Source organism: Equus quagga, chromosome 17, assembly GCF_021613505.1.
Source record: "Equus quagga isolate Etosha38 chromosome 17, UCLA_HA_Equagga_1.0, whole genome shotgun sequence".
NCBI classification, from domain to species: Eukaryota; Metazoa; Chordata; class Mammalia; order Perissodactyla; family Equidae; genus Equus; species Equus quagga.
Window position 1 is genome coordinate 5,566,294 of NC_060283.1, and position 19,095 is coordinate 5,585,388.

At 55.6% G+C, this 19,095-nt stretch overlaps 2 protein-coding genes across 6 annotated transcripts in view; one reads left to right on the forward strand and one right to left on the reverse strand.

Annotated features, from left to right (window-relative positions):
- Positions 1 to 4,731: 4,731 nt before the first annotated feature.
- Positions 4,732 to 6,334, reverse strand: C17H11orf86 (chromosome 17 C11orf86 homolog). 2 transcript variants are annotated; one of them, XM_046644799.1, is made up of 2 exons: positions 6,061 to 6,334; positions 4,732 to 5,513 (listed from the first exon to the last, which is right to left on the reverse strand). In XM_046644799.1, exons 1-2 carry the CDS (start codon positions 6,328 to 6,330, stop codon positions 5,442 to 5,444), a joined length of 342 nt encoding a protein of 113 aa, XP_046500755.1. In that variant the 5' UTR covers positions 6,331 to 6,334; the 3' UTR covers positions 4,732 to 5,441. The 2 variants fall into 2 exon arrangements, with proteins under 2 accessions (XP_046500755.1, XP_046500754.1); XM_046644798.1 differs by having other exon boundaries at positions 4,732 to 5,516.
- Positions 6,335 to 16,152: 9,818 nt separating this feature from the next.
- Positions 16,153 to 19,095, forward strand: part of PC (pyruvate carboxylase) — a 90,145-nt gene continuing 87,202 nt past the window's right edge. For 2 of the 4 annotated variants that reach the window (XM_046643838.1, XM_046643836.1), the window contains exon 1: positions 16,566 to 16,763. The gene's annotated coding sequence lies outside the window, so the exon portion shown is untranslated. The other 2 variants (XM_046643834.1, XM_046643837.1) reach the window with 2 other exon arrangements.

The following is a 19,095-nucleotide window of genomic DNA, read 5'->3' on the forward strand; positions in this document are numbered from 1 at the left end:
GGGGCTCTCACCGAGTGGGCGCTTCCGTGGGCTGGCCCTGGGCTCAGCTCGTGTGCGCCTTGGCTCAGCTCGTCCCCGAGACGCCTCGCACCAGGTGCTATTATTAGTCTCCCATTTCCCTGAGGAGGCTGCCAAGGCCCAGAGAGGAGGCCTGCCCAGGGTCACACAGGGAGAACATCCTGGAACTGGCTACTAAGAACCGAGGGCTAGCTGCCCTAAGTTCTTTATGTGTGTGAACTCGGGTAATGCAACACCCTGTGAGGAGGGACCATTATTCTTTTATTGAACAGAGGAGGAAACGAAGGCACAGAGAGGTTAAGTGACTTGCCCGAGGTCAGCCAGCTAGGGAGGGGCAGAACCAGGGTTCTGACTCAGGCATGTGGCCGCAGAGCTTTTACGCACTTTCCTCTCAGCATGATGATGAGGGTGACCAGGAGGGGGCGATGATGGTGTTCCCTCGCAGGACACAGCACATCACAGTTTGCAAAGCTTGTGCACACGTGCCACCTCATCTGCACTTCAGCCCAGGGGGGAGACAGAGATCACAATTCCCATTTTGCAGAGGAGAAAATTAAGACCAGAGGAGGGTAATGACTTACCCAAGGTCACTCAGAAAGTTAGTTGCAGGGCAGAAGCCTGGGCCTCAGGTTTGCCACCCAGGCTCGGGCCCACCCTGGCCCACCTGTCTGGCTAACGCAATGAGTTTGGTGCCCCCTGAGGGAAGAAGTTTGGGGCACCCAGGTGGGCGGAGAGCTCTGGGCTGGGAGGCAGGAGCTGTGGGGCAGAGTCCCAGCTTTGCCTCTGGCTTGCCATGGGAGCCTCAGTGTCCTGATCTGTGACAGAAACGGCCTGGATCTGTCAGACCTGAGAGCACTTCCAGCCTGAATTCTCAGCCCCCTGTGCTGAGAGGTGCTTGGGGACGCAGTATGTCCTGCTCGCCTCTTTACTTGCCCCATTAGTGCAGCTGAATGACCCCATTTCCCCTGCAGGACATTTTTTTCCCACCTGCTCACAGCCTCCTCCCGTCTGGTGTGGCCGCAGGAAGCTGGGAAGACGTTGGGCCAAGCCCAGAGCATCACACTGCTTCAGCAATCGGGGCCTCCATTTAATCTGCCTCACATGCGGCCTCAGTGAGCACTTACTCCATTCTGTTTCACAGCAGAGCAGCCAGCCATCTGTCTGTCTGTCTGTCTGTCTGTCTCCCTCTCTGGCAGGACTGTGAGCTCCTTGAGGGCAGAGGTCGCATCAAAAGATAAGAGCTTGATAAGTAGTGAGCTCCCCATTCTGGAGACATGCACAGAGAGGTTGGGTGTGGCAGGGATGTTGAGCAGGAGAGAGAAGGGAGCTGTAGGGGGTGGTTGGAGGGTCTCGGGCTCCTCCAGCTCCTGGCTCTGAGACCCCATGCATGGCAGAGGACCAGGGGCTCTGTCCTTCGTGGGAAGCTGAAATAGAGCAGAGAAGCATGAAACTGAGTCAGCAAGGATGTCTCTAGGTGACCTTTGGGTGGATGCTGGCCTGAGGGTGGATAAACTCAGAGCCCAGGGCTTTTGCCCTGGCCAGGTCCTCTCTCTACATGAGCCACACTGACCACCCACATCGGGGAGGCCTCTGTAGGGACCACATGGCCCCATGTGTGTCCCCGATGTTGGCAATGTCCTCAGAGGTCTGCTTGCTCGTTGGCTCAGGAGCTGACTCCCCTGGAAGCAGCCTGACCCCTGTTCCTTCTCACCTTCTTGGAACCCGGCTTGGGCGGTGGCTCTGGCGCAGCTCCGTGAAGTTGGTACCCATGCCTCCGCCTATTACCTCACCCACCCCAAAAGCTGGCAAGGCAAGGTTACCCTCTCTCTGTGACAGTTGAGGAAACTGAGGTCTCAAGTGTGCGAGTGTGTGGACAGCAGCCACAAAGCCTGGCCTGAGGCCCAGTGTCTCTCCCACCCCATGAGAATGCAATCTTCATGTGCTAACGAAGCCAGGATGGGTGAGGCCTGAAGAGGGCACATCCTGGGAGAGGCAGGGAGGTGTGGAGGGGGATCATTTATAGCAAGTATGCCCAGAGCCTGCACCAGGGGCATCTGCGTGTCCTGGACCATTCAAATGGTCTGGACTTCCCAGATGCTTCACGTTCTGTGGCCTCCGGGCCTTTGCCTAGGCCATTCCCTCCACCTGAAACACTTGTCCCCTCCCTCAGCCTGGTCACCTTCAGCCCATCCTCCAGGTCTTGGCTTCAGTGCGTTCAGTGACTCAGTAACTATTTCCTGAGCGGTCACAATGGGGCAGGCACTGTCCAAGGCGAGCTGTTCCCAGGGAGCACGAAGAGAATTGTCCTGCCTTCTGGGAGTTTCCAGTCTCCTGAGGGAACCACATGTTGCTGACATCAAATGAGAGGGGATAGGCTCGTGGCTGCTATGGGCAACCCCCAATTCAGCTCAACACAGTGATCTATTTTGCACTCATGTCACAGTCCAAATGGGTGGCAGGGGGCTCTGCTTCAGTGTCGCTGCCATCCCCTCATCTCAGATGGGGTCCCATTAAACTGTCTGCATCAGACCATCAGACCGGTCAGTGAGGGAAGAGGGGAGCATGCAGGGTTGGGCAGGAAAGTTTTATGGCTGGGTCTGGAGGGGTGTACATGCCACTTCTGCCTGCATTGTACTGGTGACAGCTCGGCCACCCAGCCGCACTTGACCGCAAGAAAGGCTGGGAAATGTCCTCTAGCTGGGATGTCCAGGTTTGGTGAACACCTGGCCACACTCTGCCTGCAGTTAGAATCATGCAGACATGCTGTGCCAGTGTCCTGGGGCTGCTGTAACAATTTCCCAAACTTGGTGGCTTGGTGACCAGAAATTTGTTCTCTTTCGGTTCTGGAGGCCAGAAGTCTGAAATCGAGGTAGGGCCGCACTCCCTCTGGAGGCTCCAGCGCGGGATCCTTCCTGCCTCTCCCAGCTTTGGGGGGCTGGTGGCCCCATTTTCCCATGACCTTCTCCTGTTTCCTCTCCTTTGTGTGTCTCCTTTATAAGGATACCTGTCATTGGATTTAGGGCACCCCTGATACTCCAAGATGATCGCCTCAGCCCAAGATCCTTAATGATGACACCAACAGAGCTTTTTGCCAAATAAGGTAGAATTCAAGGGTCTGGGGATTGGAACTTGAACAGATCTGCTTGGGGACCACCTTTCAACCCACTAACGGGATCGCTTGCACTTCTTCACATGGCAGCTGGCTTCCAGGAGGGCTGAAACAGAAGCTGCAGAGCCTCTCAAAGCCCAGGCCCAGACGTTCCAGAACACTACTTCCACCGCATTCTGTTGGTCAAGGCAGGTCACAGGGCCCACCCGGATTCAGGGGGAGGGAAGACAGAATACCCCTCTTGATGGAGGTGCCATAGGGCGTGCACCATGGGCTGGTGGTTGTAGCCATCGTTGGAAACAACCAATCAGAGTGTGTTTTGGTGAAGGCCTCTGCAGAGGGCCCTGGTAACTGGCTCCCTGAGGATGGGGTTGCTGATGAGGCTGAGGTAGAAATGCTCTGCCTGAGTGGGAGCCCACAGCCCAGCTCAGCTATCAACTCACTAAGTGACCTTGAGCCAATCCCTCATTTACTCAACAACATCCTATCGAGTACCAACTGTGTGCCAGGCCTCAAGCCAGGGACTGGGGTCCCAGTGGTGAGCAAGCCAGGTCCCTGTGGAACTTTCCATCTTGTGTGTCACAAGCTCATAAGTGGATAATCTGATCACAGAGCGTGACAAGGAGAAGAACAGCAAGGAGTTGGGCTGGAGAATCCCTGGGGACAAACAGGCCAGGATGAGCCGCGAGGGCAGACACCTGCGGGATGACAAGAAGTCCTGCCCCATTCTGGGCCTCAGTTTCCTCCTCTGGATGTCGAGACGGTTTGTCAGCAGTGGACCCAAACCACTGGAGTCCTCGTGTTCCCCAGAGGCACCCCAGGGACTGCTGCAGCAGGGTGCTGAGCAGGGGGCATCTAAAGGTTGTGACTAATTGGGCTAGAAGCTTCCGGTTGGCTCCCACAGTCCAGGTTCCAAGCCAGCCGTCCCAGGCTCTGATCCCAGCGGCCGTCTGGGACAAAGTTTTCTGAGGATCTCTCTTGTTCCTCCGTGGCCCTGCCAGGGTTCTGGGCTCTGGCGAAACAGAGTTGTTGGACCTGTCTGTCCATTGGACCCCAGGTCGCCCCACAAGCCCAGAATAGACCCTGCACCAGGATGCTTGTTGCTGCACCCTCACCTTTGACCTTGGGTCTGCATGAGCCAGGAGAGCCCAGCGACCCCACATGAAGTGCAGTGTCTCTCAAAGAGCTCAGGCTCTTTGGGGTCAGACCCTCCCCTCTGTGTGGCCCTGGGCGAACCCTTTGCGCTCTCTGAGCCTCAGAGTGAGCCCTGCCTCACGGATGGAGCACAAGGGCTAGAGAGCTTGGGGGGAGCCAGGTCCTCAGTAGCCGGCTGCAGGTCAGCACAGGAGGAGGGGGTAATTCTGCTTGGGAGTAAGGTCAAGAGAAGTGGCAGGAAGGGCCCAGCCTCCTGGTGCTCCTGCCCCACCATTCTGGGAAGCTCTGGGCCCTTCCTGCCCCCACGGGGGTTGGGAGAGGTGTCTAGGCCAGTTAGTCAGGAGGCAAATCATTTTCTTCAGCTCAGCAACCTTTATTCCTGTGTTCAGCCCCAGTGTTGGGCACTGGGTGGGGGTGGGGCCAGAGACGCTGAAGACAATAATCCCTTCCCTACTCTGGGCCTCAGTTTCCCCCTCTGTCACACGGGGAGGGAAGGCTTCCTCTGCTCCCATCACCGGGATACTGTGAGGATGGAAGTGACAATACGCAGGCCCAGGCCTTTCAGCCACAGAGCGCCAGCAGTGAGGTCCCCCCAGACCCAGACGTGGTCCTTGCCTAGGGGGGCTCTCCATCCGGGAGGGAGGCCCATGCCACGCCCACCACTAGCTGCTGGCAGAAGGGCAGAGGGGCATGGCCTGGCCACCGGGTGATGTGTGAGAGCCTCTCAGCCACAGGTCTGGCTTCACTGAGCTCCAGCCTGGAAGCTTATGACTGGTCTTGCGTGGGGCCGGGGGCGTTGACACTCCCACTTCTGGGCAGGTTTCTAAGACCTTCATACATGTCAGGAGGGACCCCCACGCCTGGAGGGCAGAGACCACCAGCAGGCAGAGCTGAGCCCCCTCCTTCGCAGCCCTGTTGGGGCCCTTGCTGTGAGCGAGCCTTGGAGCAGAGGGCCAGAGTCGAGGTGCAACCACAGGGGCCTCAAGTGAGCTGGTGGCAGGCCACGTAGGCAGGCCGGAGCAGTCCATGTAGGAGGCCGCACCATCCACAGTCCAGAAGGGCCGCAAAGAGATCAGTCAGAAGACATGCCCATCTCCCCTGGGCACAGGAGGGGCCCCCACCACTTCCAGCATCCTTAGTTGATGGTGCCCAGCGGGGGCTATGGGGAGGCCGGCCAGCTCAGGGTCACGCTGGGGAAGCTGGCGACAAAGCGCTGCCACCTTCTCCTTACCTGCTGGAAGACAGAGGGGCAGATCAGGGCCCAGGTCCCTCAGCGGAGTAGTGGGCATCGGTGTTGTTCCACCTGGAGCCACAAGGTGGTGGTAGACCCCAGAGACAGAAGCGCCACTCAGTAGAGGAAGGAGAAGGGCCAGGGCCAGCAGCTCCCACCAAGGGGGGCCCCGACCCCCGCTTTTCTAGGGGAGAGGGGAGCACAACCCTGGGGACGTTGTACTGGCTCATCTTCTTGCTTCCAGCAAAATCCATCCATGCAACACACTGACAGATTAATCATCTTAGAACAGCTCTGACCGTGTCACCTGCCTGTTCTAAAACCATCTGTGACTCCCCAGTACCTATGGCATAAATCCCAGACGCCTTCAGGGCCCTCTGAAATATGCTGCCTGGAATCTCTCTCTCCAGCTGTGTCTCCAGACAGCTCTGTTGTCTTCTTGGTCTACGGCCCCGGATGTTTCTACCACTGAGCCGTTGCCGCCCTGGTCCCCGTCCTTGGAGAGCCCCTCCTCCCTGTCTCCTTCATCATCAACCCCTGGCCAAACCTGTTGATACTGCCTCATGCATCGCTGGTTTTCTCTTTGCTGAACTTGGATCAGCTGCTCCGTGTCCCCCAGGCTCCCCGGCAGCCACTCCTGACCGGGGACATCCAGCCCTTCTGGGCCTCTCTCTGAGGACCTAGTCTTCTCACACCCCCGTCTGAGGCTCAGCGCCCGGCGACGTCGGCCCTCCAGGGGCCTCCCCCAGGACTCCTGGAGCTTGCCATAGGAGGGCCAGGGTCCTCGCCAGGACTGGCTGCGTAGCCCTACCCCCATGGTTCTGAAGGCTGCAGGCACAGGACTGCTCCAACTCCCCGGCCAGCCACTGGCCCTCTGAGATGGCCTGGAGCCTCCACCCATCTGACAGGAGCTCACTTGGGGGCAAAGGTTGGAGTTGCTGAGGTGGCTGTCATAAACCAAAGGGCAGGCCACCAGGAGCATCCCAGAGTCACCCTCACCGCCACCTTGGCGCCTTCTAGGGAAAGGGGTGCAGCCCTCTTGCTCCTCCTCCTCCTCCAGGCAGCCTTCCTTGACCACCCCAGCCCTGAGGAGCTTGGCCTCCCCTGAACTCCTGCAGCCCTGGCTTCCAAATTCATTCCGCTGACAATGAGCACAGATGGCTCAACAGCAAAACAGAGAAGGGCTTTTAAGAAACAGGACAGCTCCAACCTTATTTTAGTCAAATTCACAGAGACAGAAAGCAGCACAGCGGTCGCCAGGGGCTGGGGGAATGGTGAGTTGTTTAATGGCTACAAAGCTTGCGTTTCGCAAGATAAAAAAAAATCTGCAGACTGGTTGCACGACAATGGGAACGTATGTAACACTACCGAATTGGACACAAAAATGGCTAAGATGGTAAATTGTATGTTTCTGTATATTTTACTACAGTTGGAAATTTAAAAAAAGAAACAGAACATCTCCAGGATGGGAGTCAGGAGGCTAGGATGTTTTTCCAGGCCTGGCTCTGCCTCTCATTTTCCAGCGCAGAATAGAGTTAAGAGCTCAGGTTCTAAGGAGCAGCTGCCTCTGGGGAAATCGAGGCTCCATCCCTCCCAGCTGTGCGGCCCCGGCTGGCTCTCCCCCTGGTTTCCTCATCTGTAATGGGGACAAATTGCTCAGGTAATTGTGAGGAGTGAATTCGACGATGCTGGGCCAAGCATTAAAAGTGAGTTGGTGGTGTCCGATATCTTGGGCAATTTCCCTTCTCTCGCAGTCAGTCTTGTCATCCGTAAAATGAGCTGTTGTGAAAACCAAATGAAATCAGGACTGTGGATGCATCTCAAAAGCCAGACGACCAGCAGCGGCTCTTTCTCCCAAGACAGGCTAAAGAGAAAGGTCCTGGGCGGGGCCAGCAGATCCGCAGTATCGTGGACCTTGAGGGCTGAGACGGACCTCAGCCGTTGGGTCCACAGTCCTTTTTGTTTTAACCGCTGTTTTCTGAGCATTTTTACTGGTTCTGGAGCTAAACCCTCCGTGTATTTCCTTTAAATCTCATGATAGTCCTTTGAGGTGGGCATTGTTATCCTCATTTTATAGATCAGGAAACTGAGGCTCAGAGAGATTAAGCACCTGGTCAGAGAGCATGCCCAGTAAGTGGCAGAGCTGGGACTCCCGCCCCGGTGAGCCTGGCTTTAGCGGCCCTGCTTCACCCACTCTCCTCTCCTGCCCCGGGGCTGGTGGCAGAGGCAGGACAGGAAGCCAGCCATTCTGCCTCCTCTGTGTCTGGGTGGCTGCACAGGGCGCCCGTCTGGCTCACCCGACTTCTCCCGCCCACCCCCCTGCAGCCTGGCCTCGCTCTCTTTCCTCTCTGGGAGTTGCTAGGCCTTCCTTGGGTGAAGGGTCTCTTCATACCCACCAGGCTCAGCTCCCAGCCAGAGGAGCTAAGGCAGAGCCAATGTGAAGAGGAGAACGGGGACAAAGGGCCCTGGGCCTCAGGCTGGCTGGTCCCAAAGGTCGACTGTGACCTGCACCCAGGCCTCTTCATTCCAGCCCTGCCCACACCCTAATGCCTCACCCACAGGCCCACCCTGACCCTGGTTAAAACGCAACAAGACCGTGACACGCTCTTCAGCGCCCTCACCCCAGCACGGTCGGCTCCAACCTGCACTGTCGCCAGCGTCGGAGCCAGGGGAAGCGCTGGCTGACTCACAGGCTTCTGAGACCGTTGGGTGAATGACTCGCTCTTGCGTCAAGCACGCAGCTGCTGAATACCCTCCTGCCAGGCGTGAGATCTTACAACAATTTCCCAGGTCCGTGGAGGACAAAGAGGAAATGTGTTCTCTTCCTCCCCTCCCCACTGCCTCTCTGCCTTGTCACCCGGCAAGCTCTTACTCCCTTTCCAGACCCTGCTTGGTGACACCTCCCCTGGAAGCCTGCCTGGACCCTTCAGTCCAGTTGGGGGGTGCTCCCCTCTCCGGCACACCCAATACACGGTGGCAGCAATCACACACGTGTGCCTTTCCCCACCACACTGGGGGGTCCCTTGGAAGCTAAGATAACGTCTTTTTCATGTCCACATCCATCTGCAGGACATGGCACAGTAAACTCTTGGTCTTAAATATTGGAGACTATTAATTGCCTATTGCCATGTAAGGAATTATCCCCAAGGTTAGGGGTTTAAAGTAACACTTGGGTATGACCTCACAGTTTCTGCAGGTCAGGAACCCAGGCAGCACTGAGCTGGGGACTCTGGCCGAGGGTCCCTCGCAGGCTCCAGTTGGCGGCTACAGTCCTCTTGAGGTTTGACTGGGGTGGATCTGCTTTCAAGGTCGTTCAAACCGTTGTTGGCAGGACTCACTTCCTTGTGGGTTGTTGGACTGAGGGTCTTGGTTTCTTGTCGGTTGTTGGCTCTTGCCACATGGGCCTCTCTCAAGGGCAGCTCCCCACATGGCAGCTGGCTTCTGCCGGAGCCAGCAAGTGAGACAGCAAGAGATGGTGGGTGGGCAGAAGCCAGAGTCTTTGGGGAACTTAATCTTGGAAACCACCTCCCATCAGGTTTGTCATATTCCGTTCCTTCAAGGCGATCACCAGGCCCAGCCTGCACTCAAGGGAGGGATCCCACGGGACATGAAAGCCAGGAGGCAGGAGGGTTGGGGGTCATCACGGAGGCTGCTCAGCCTTGAGACCTGGAGTCTGAACCCATTGCGTTGCCTGAGTTTTCAGCCACGCCCTGTCACGTGACAGCTGTGTGGTTTAAGTGAGTGACCTAAGCTCACGTGCCTGGCTTCCCAGCTATAAAACGGGGATAATACCCTATTTCATCACATCTAAGATGAAACCGATGGGAAGAGAGCACTACTTTATACACCACTAAAAAGAATACCCACTGCCCATTCATTGGAAGATGTGCCCCATTTCAGAGAGGTTAAAATAGGGGGAAAAATGTGCCTTGGAATGAAACACGCCGTATCTGTTTCTTAAGGTGGTTCTGAGACTTAAATGGCTGGTGCCATTCAAGGTTGTTGTGAGGTTCACATTCACGGACGGCTGCCCAGATGTTCCTTCCTATTAGCGAGCCAATGAAATTAGTCCACATTTACATGCAGCGGGCAAGACCTTGTTTTGTTGACGCCTAGGAGTGAGGCCGAGGGGAGCATGGTAGAATGTCTGCCCCTGGAAAAGGAGGGAGTCTCATGTACATAAAGGAAAGTACCTTAAAACAGACGCCAAGTGCTGAGGGTGCACGGAACAGAACAGGAGACCACATCTGGCTTAGGGATGGGGAAAAGCCGGGCAGACTCCCTGGAGGAGGTAATGTTGGAATTCAGTCTTGAGGGCAAAGAGGACTGGTGCAGTAGAGACGGGAACGGGATCCTGTGGGTGACCAGAGCCTGGGAATACACAGAGTTGCCCTAGGATGGGAGAAGAATCTGGAAAGACAGACGAGAGCCCACTCTCCAGGGCCAGGAAGAGGAATCTGACTGATTTTGGGAGGCAATAGGGACGGACTGTACCCTCTGCCCCAGGAGCCTTACCTCTGTGATCGCATTTCACCCTCACACCACTCTGGGGCTTAGCCCCATTATTCAGATCAAGTAGCAGAAGCTCAGAGAGGTGAAGCAACTTGCCCAAAGACACACAGTCAGTAGTGGGCTTTGAATCCATCCCTGCAGAGTCAGGCCAGCAGAGTCCTCAGCAAACGTGTGTTCCAGCCCCTGTGGGTCGGGCCTGGGTCTTCCCGCATCCGAGAGGATGATCAGACAGAACTCTAAGCTTAATAGTTAATGCCGCTAGAATTTTCCTTGAAAATGGGATGCCCACCAGAAGTGAGATGAAGGGCTGTGCAGATATACGTATTTGATTTAAAATTGTCTGTGCATGTTTCAGCTGATAATGTATCTCTTTGCTGGAGCAGCCCTTATAATACAATTTTGGGGTACTAGTTCTTTTACTACAAAACAATGGCACCAGATGTGACCACTGTGTGGGTTCTCATTTCCCTGCAGGAAGCTGGAATGCCAGGCCATCAGGTTAGATGCCAGACTGTGGCCACCTTATCGCTTGGAGACATCAAAGAGAACAATAAATAATAATGACGCTATTGATTATGAAAGATCACAGGTTCTGCGCACCCGCTCCGTGCCAGGCGTTGTGCTCAGGCCTTCCCGTATGGAGGACTCAGGCGAGAGTTATTCTCAGTTTACAGACAGAGCAGTTGAGATCAATAGGTAGCGGGTCCCGGATCTGGTAACACAGGTGTGCTTGTGTTTTTTTTTCAAATATGCAGGACCTGATTATTGACGACGGGCCTGTCCCTTCTCCTGTCTGAGCCTATTTCCTCATCTGTAAAATGGGGCTGAGCAGACAGGTCTGGGCAGGGGCCTGAGAAGCTGTCTGTAGGATCCTGTCGCAGGTAGTCTGTGTCTCGTGGGAAATCTTGGAAACATAATTGCTCCAGGCCCTTCCGCCTCTGAGGTCTATAATCTTAGGACTCAAATTTCAAATCAAAGCCCTTCTTTTGAAACCTGAATTCTGCAAATTCTCGCCTTCTCTTTTTCCCCAAGGCAGCCAGTGGAGCAGAAAGAGCACAGCCTTGGAGTGGGTGGAAGGGGTAGGGGGAAGAGACTGGAGGCCCAGCTCCAGCTGTGTGATCCAGAGAGAAGTCATTTCTTTTCTTCGAGCCTCAGTGTTCACATCTGCAAAATAGGTATAGCATCCCTGCCCAGGGATGCTGGGAGAACCAGAGGAGTTACGGCTCAGAGTGGGGAGGAGAATCTTATCCCTCCTCTGCCTCAAACTGTGGGCAAAGGCCTCGGTACGGATCTGGGGAAGGGCTGGGGCTGCGTTCTGCTGGACCAAGGCCCGCCTGAGCAGGTGGAAGCTCTGATTGACTTGTAGAGATCCCAGGATGGGATGAGCTCCACGGGCCCGGTGGAACTCTCCAGACTGAATGACCAGAGTAGGAGGAGGCCAAAAAGACAGGATGGGCCCCTGGGGCTGGGAGGCTACGGAGTTAACGGAGCCTGGAGACCACAGTGGGGGAAGCAATGGGATTTAGTTTTCCTCCAACTCAAAAATGGCCCTTGGGTGGCCATGGCAAGGGCGCAGGGAGGCCCCACACTGTTGTACAGTTTCCACACTGCACAAACAATCTTGGCTGAAGGAGCAAGCTGAGACTGCAATCCAGCCCTGGCTTTGTCGGCTCAGTTGCGAGGTGTGACTCTGCCCCAAGAAGGGCCTTAGCGTCAGGATGCCACTCAGAAGAGCACCTTTTCCTCATTGTCACAAGGCATGGCATGAGTGACCGGCAGTTGGGTATGGGAGTTACCCCTAGAGCATGGGTGGAGTGAACCGCACCCCTCGAGGACCTAGGGGGAGGACACGGCTCAAAAGGAGCAGAGGAGCTAGTCCTGACACCCCCCTCCTGAGGGTTCTGTGCCGCTCAGAATAGAAGACACCCTGCAAGCCCAGGAAAAGAACGGCTCTGTTAGTTCTTCAGGCAGCGAGTGGGCGTAGGTGCCCTGGCGTCTGCCCATGATTAAGGGTTTAACCCTGGAGTCTCACCAGCGGTCAGGCTATTTGAGGCTCCAGCTGCCAGAATTTGTTTAATTACAAAAAAAAAAAAAAGGTGACTTTCTTTTGTCATCCCAGGACGGGGATCTGGGGCATCTGGGTTGTCCTCGTGAGATCCTCAGGGCAAAGCTGGCCTTCTGAACCATGCACACAGAGGGATGAGCTGCTTCGGGGCTCATAGGGACGGCTACAGTTTGAGGGTGTTGCTGAACCAGGTTAGTTTTTGGCTGCCGCCCAGAAAGCCAAACACCGAGATGACGAGACTGCAGCAGAGAGGGTGTTTACTCACAAGGCAGCCACGAGAGGAAGCGAGAGCATTGCCTCAAATTCACTTCCCCGAAAACAGGGACTCAGGATATTTATAGGATGGGGGCAAGGTGGTCTGGAATGTGAAGAGAGGTGACTGGAGGTGAGGAGAGGTGAAGTCATTGATGATCTGCGCAAGCGTAGTCAGACTTCACCCCTCTTCATAGGACCCATGTTCACAAAATGGCGGCGTTAGCATGATCTGACGATGGAGCTTTTAGCCTCTTGACATCAGAAAGTCGCCTATCTGACATCTGCCTGGGCCCAGTTGATGAGTTGGTGGTCTTAGCCGGCATGAAGTGGACAAGGAGTTCTAATTCATGAAGAACAGCTCACACAGCCATTTCCATGGTGACCCAGGCTCCAGGGAGATGGTCTCTATAGGAGCCTAGTGGAGTCAGACAGCACCTTGCCTGAACAGCACATTTAACAATGGGCCAGTTAAACAGCTAAAAGCTACAATCAGTAATTTCAAAAAAGGAAAAACGTTTAGTTCCTAGCTACTTAATCATCAACGGCTAACTCTCTGCTGGGTTTCAAGGGGTCCCCAAACCCCTCAAACTTTGGGAGTCGCCATCCACCTGGCTGCTTCCGCTGACCCAAGCCTCCTTGTCCGAACCGCTCCTGGCCTTCCCCACAGCCCCTCTCAGGCTGTGCTTCCTGAACTGCTGGCAAGAGTCCTCACTCACTCTTCTGTGCCTTGACACCAGCATGCTCCTTGCCTTTGCTTGGGCCAGGAGTGGAATCCCCTTTACCAATAAGTTCACCTGATAAGCTAGCTGGCTATCACCTCTCTATCTATCTATGTATCTATTGGCCCCACCAGGAAGCTCTCCAAGGCCCCTCTCATTGGGTAAGGGACTCCTCCTTGGGCTCCCATAGCGCTCTGGCCATTATCTCTAGACAGCACCATACTGTTTTGAAATCGAGTACTTTGAGGTTTACGTCCCCCACTGGTTTGGGAGCAGCCTGGGGACGGGAAAGCAGCTCCTTTTCACTGCATCTCTATTGACGGCTGCTGAAATGGCCGTGGAGTGAGCATGTCTCCTTGTCTCCCACCATCCATCCTCCTTCCCGGTCAGGGCACTGTTGATACCTCCCTCCTCAGAATTTTCTCCTCCTACCAGTCAGTGCCCCCCTCTCTTTAACTTTCCCTTTTCCCTTAAGTGTGGGGGCCTCTGGACTCCTCTCTCTGTTCGTGGACTCCACTTGGCCTCTGGGGCAGTCCTATTCACTCCGTCGTCTTAATCCCTAAGTGTGGGCTGATGATTCCCATTCTTTGGTTTGTCAGCTATTTATTAAGCATCAATTGTGTGCCACATTCCACTCTTGCAGAGATAATATTCAAATATAAGGATGGGGGGGTATAGAAAATAAACAAAACCAAGAACTTTCCAGAAAGTGATCCATATTAAGAAGCAAGAAGGCAGATACAGGGGCCCATGAGCTGCTCTGCAGCCACCCTAGGTCACTCCCTGCCAACAAAGCTTTGCTGCCTGCGCCCTACGCACCAGAGCTAGACTCCCGGGCAGCCCTCCACAGGTTGGTCTCAGCCTATCTATCCGGCAGTATCTTCCGCTAGATCTTCCTAGGAACTCAGCCAAATTTCCCCAAGCTCCCGGGCCATAAGAATCAGTAGAGGCTTGTTGAAAAGAATAAGTAAACAAAAAGATTCCTGGGCCACACCTCGGATTTACTGATCCTGACTGAATCAGCATCTATAGGGGTCAGGAGTTCAGGAATCTGTTTGGTTTTTAAAAAGCCCCAGCGGTTCTTACCAGGGAAGTCTGGGTAATAATTTCTCTAGGCCTCTCAGTGGGTCTCAGCACTGACCCACATTAGAAACAATTGGAGACATTCTGAAACTAGCAAGGCAATGCAAGGGATCCCTTTCCCCAGAAATGGACTTCAGTGGTATTCTGCTGGTGATTCCAAGACCTCTGAGTTGGTGGTTAATATGCATAAGAACCGTGGGGTGGGACTCAGGAATCTGTGCTTCCCATTAGCACCCTGTCCCAAAGAGATTCCGTCCCTAGCGGTACAGAAGCCCATGCTGAGAAATGCTTTTTCTAGCGACATTGGACTCCCCACCTAGGCTTCTGCCTGAGCAGTTTTCTCTGTCTGGGGTGGCATACCCCTCCCGACTTTGTCCTCCTGGGGACCTCATCCTGGAGGTAGGACAGAGCCTGGATGGAGAGGTGTCTTGTTTCCTAATCTAACATGAACTAGATAATTTACCTGTTTGAGCTAACTATTCAAAATCCATACTTCTTTTGTTCACAGCAAGTGACCATTTCTTAGTTCTCAATTATTTTTTTTTTGTTTCAGACCTGCACCTGGGGATGTTGATGTAAGAGTCACCTGAACCTGGGTGGAGCCATTTGCCCTTGGCTCCAGACCCAGGAGTTCACAGGGACCAGCCAGGACTGAGCCAACATGTCACAGCCCCTGTAGCATGGCCAGCCCTAGGGTAGGGCCTTGCCTTTTCTGAGGGACACAGGGATTCATGTCTTACACGTATGCAGCAGGAGAGACAAGATACAGGCAGGACGTGTAGAAGTCACAAACTAGGCATGCACTAGAAGAGTAATAGGGACAACAAGCGAACGACAGACTCAGTTCCACCAAGTCCAACCCTTTTTATGAGGAAATTCGGTCCAGAGAGGGAGGAGACCTGCCCAAGGTCACTCAACTTTAACTCTTTCCTGCATAAAGAAAGTAGTGAGGTAGAAAGAGTCCTTGGACATCTAATAGAATGTGAGCTCTGGGAGGTGACGGTCGGGTGGAGTTCAGCCAGATAGATGCAAGGAAGGTCAAAGAAGCTGGAGAGGCAAACACAACAGACACAACAGGGTCAGAGAAGAGAAAGGAGATGTAATCTCTCTCCATGCTCAATAAGCAATTTCTAGTCAGCAAGATGTTGTTATAGTCCTTGATCCTCCCAACTGTGTGGAAGCAGGTTATTTTTTCTCCATGCCCTGATTATCATCTGATGTACAGTACGTTTTACCGGTTTATCTTCTGTCTTCTCTCAGTGTAAGGCAGAGCTTTTGATTTGTTTTGGTCACTCCCGTATCCCCCAGTTGGCATAGAGCCCCGCTTCTGAAGCTTTCCGCTCAACCAAACCTTCTAGATGCTGAGTGGCCTCGCTCTGCCGATCAGGAAACTGAGGCTCAGAGAGGTGAGGATGCTTGTCCAAGGTCACACAGAAACGGACTCCTGCTCATCGTCACAACCCCCACAGCGGCGAAGGGACACAATCACGTAAATCGCGTGGCACAAGCGCCATCTCCTTCCTCCTGCCCTTCGCCAAACGCTCTTCCTCCGACCTCTTCTCCATCCGCTCGCGTGTAGCTCCGTCTAGCCCGCATCTCTGAGGCCCGGTGCGATCTGTTATGCTTGCGGCTTTGGGAGACACGTGCTGCTCAGTGAATGAATCGCAGGGCCCCACCCCCGCCGATAGCCAATCACAGCGTGCCGGAGCCCGACCACTTCCGCCTATTGCGGGCCGCGGTTGCAGCCGTGCGGCCCACGTGGGGCTCTTAAGACAAACGAGTAAGGCGGTGGTGCGCCAGGGGCGGGCTCTGCCAGCCTCGTCTCCAATCCGGGGGCCCGCCGGGGACGCGAGGGGCGGGGCTGACGTGGGGCGCCAAGGCTTAAACGTGACGGGCAGGCGGGCGTAGGGAGGAGACCTGAGCGGGGGAGTGATGAGTGACGGAGGGTACTGCCCAATAACAGGAGGGGTTTGGCTGCCTGAGCCAATAAGAAGTCCGTAGGGCGGGGCCGAGACTGCAGCAAGTTCGGTTGCGCGGAGACCGCAGCTGTTCCCTGTCAGTGGAGGCAGCGGCGGTAGAGGCGGTGGCGACGACTTGCGGCGGCGGCGAGGAGGTGAGTGCCGGCGGCGCCGTGCACCTTCCTCTTGCCGCGGCGGGTCGGAGCGGGTGGGCGTGCGCCGGCACCGCCGCAGGGGACGCTTATGTAAGGGTCGCGCGCGCCTAGGCGGCGCGGACTCCACGAGTGACGGCTGGAGGAGACGGCGGCGGGCGGTGTGCGGCGCGACGTGACGTGCGCCTCCCCTCCCCTCCCCTCCCCCTCCCGCGGGGCGGCCGGCGCGGGCCCGCCCCCTCGCCCGGGGCCCCCGCCCCGCAGCCCCGGAGCATCCTTCGCGTGCGGGCGCGGCCGGGCCTCGTCCGTCCCGCGGCCCTGGGGGCCGCCGCCGGCCTGATTCCTGCTCTCGGGCCCATCTTGCAGACAGAGAAACTGATGCACGGAGCCCTAAGACGCGTCGCGCCAGGTCCCTGAGGGTTCGAACCCTAGTGTGTCAAGAATCGGGAGCCCGAGTTTTCTCCAACGTAGTGGAAGTTGCTCAGCTCTGAAGAAAGCCGCGGCGTGTAAGGCGAGGGTTTTCCGTATTCCAGGTGCCTGCGCTCCGCCTCCCGGAGCATCCTCCTAGTCACATTGTGGGGCATCTCGGTTCCACTTACTTTCAGGGGAGGCTCCCAGAAGCAGCGATTAGTCCAAGGCTGCTCCGCTCGGAGGAGGCGGGCTGGGCTCAGCCCGTTATTTCTGTAGCTTTCAGCAGTTTGCAGAGTGCGCTCAGCCCGGAGGTGGTGAGGAGCCGCGGGCGGTGCGGGCAGGGCCCTCCGGGCACAGAGTCGGAGCCCCGGCTTCCAGGACCTGCTGTGCAGGTTCCGCCCACCGTGACTTGCTTTGTACTTTGAGTGAGTTGTTTCCCGTCTGCGGAGCTCTTTCTTCATCTCGCGATGGTGAGGGAGAGGCCAGGTCCCTAGGTCCCTGGCAGCTTTGAAATTCTTAAACGTCTGCTTGTTTTTGTGAGAGAGCAGGCCAGGCTCATCGTCCCCATTCTGCAGCTGAGAAAACTGAGGCTCAGAGAGCTGCCCGTGTTTGCCAGGTCACAACTAGAGGCTCCCCAGTCTTTCCCATGTGCCTTCCCTGTTGCTCCCTTACCCGCTGCTACTAGCAGCCCTGGCTTCCCCTTGTTCCCAGTCCCCTGCCTGTGATGCAGGTACTTCTGCTGGGGGTAGATGTGCGCAGCATTTCTGTTTACTCGCAGCTACAGCTTTTCTGTTTGCCCACTCTTCCTCTTAATTCTTGAACTCTTAATTGCATTCTTTGCACACCTAGCATGTTCAGAGCCCTAGACTGGGCCCTGAGAGAAGACCTGGGCGCTGAGATTAGTCCTTGTCCTAGAACAGCCAGCAGACTGATTGGGGAGAGAAAAAGGAACAGAACTTAAGGAGCAGGTCAGCATGCCCAGATGTCTGTAGAGAGCCCGCATGGGCGAAGCGTGGCCCCGAGGAGGACGTGGAAGAGGAGATTAAGGAGAGGCCCGCAAATCAGGGAAAACCGCACACACACGAAGACCAGGGAGGGAGAAATGGATGGCTGGGGGCTGGACAGGGATGGAATGGGGAAGGCTTTGTGGACCAGGTGACTCTGAGTCTCTTGATTCCTCTGGAGCCCCCAGTGAAGCAGCAGTGATTGGATTTGAGCAGCCAAGGTTTTGTTGTGGAGGAGAGGTGAGTTTTAAGCAACTAGAACCTGCAGGAGGAAGGCTGAGGAAGGTCGGAGGAGAATGCGGGGGCAATAGCACTTCCCAGCCGAGTGTGAGAAGTTCGGTGGGTCACTTGCCAGGAGGCCTCTTCAGGAGCTGGGACAAGGCGAGGGCGCTTGCGGAGTGCAGGTAAGGCGGAGTGAGATGGGGTCCCGAGGTGCCCGGGTGCTTGGGTGGGCTCTGAGGGCCTAGGAGCAGGTCTGAGCTACGGGTTGTATCTGTTTGTGTTCTTTTAAGCAACTTGAGAGCGGCATCCTGTGTTTCCTCTGCCCTGCCGGAAGGGGCTTGGTTCCTGATAGTTGCTCAATATCTATTTGTTGAGCTGAATTAGGCTGCCATCGACAGTTTCCACAGTTTACCCCGAAGTCTGCTCTCGGCCTTATCTGCTTCTCTCTCTCTACCAGAGCTTGCTCCAACTTGATTGACGCCTCTCTGTGCCAGTTCTCACCTCCAGGGATCACCACTCAGGGAGGTTTGCCCTGGTGGCTGTGGCCCCGTTCGATCCGTCCTGCCTTAGACATGCCAATACGTGCGACTTGCCCTTTTTCTTGCCTGCTCCTTGCTTTCTCCTTGTCTTGCTTCCACCACCCCAGGTGCTGGGCTAAGTGCCTGTCGTCCTAGTACTGCTCTCGGAGACTCTGGGACCGTGGCAGGGCTGCACTGTAGACCCTCATTCCAAGTCCAGGTTCTCTGTGTCCTCACGGTCCCTAACCCAGTGCTAGGACAAGTAGGCGCTTGACACTTTTTGGATGAATTAGTAGAAAATGGCTCAAAGTGGAAGTCAGTGAGGAAGGAATGGTGTGGGGAACCAGGAAAGGAGTCGAGTTTGGGAGCTGTGGGGCTGATTGTCGTATGTCAGCAAGTCTAGGGGACGCCTGGGCAGGCCCCAGACTGCCCAGCTCCCTCTCTAGCACCCTTCCGGATGTGCTGGGTGCCTCCCTCAGGTAAACATTTTCCTTGAGGATTACTGTGGGCCTTCTCTTTGGCTGCCTCCCAATAACGTCTTACCCTCTTTTCAGCGGGTCCCTGCTTCCCATTTCCAGAAAGTGTGCCTGTTTGGGGGCTAGTTTCTCATCTGGAGACTTCCTTCGCAGAAGTGGGGCATCTGCCTGCTCCCTCTGCAACCTCACCTGGGCCTGACTGGCCCG

Bases quoted from the DNA above. Each gene is read 5' to 3' on its own strand.
- C17H11orf86 (XM_046644798.1), bottom strand. From the start codon at position 6,330: ATGGGGGTAGGGCTACGCAGCCAGTCCTGGCGAGGACCCTGGCCCTCC. The intron at 5,517-6,060 runs GTTTGGCCAGGG...TCTGTCTTCCAG, and splicing joins GCATGAGGCAGTATCAACAG to CAGGTAAGGAGAAGGTGGCA.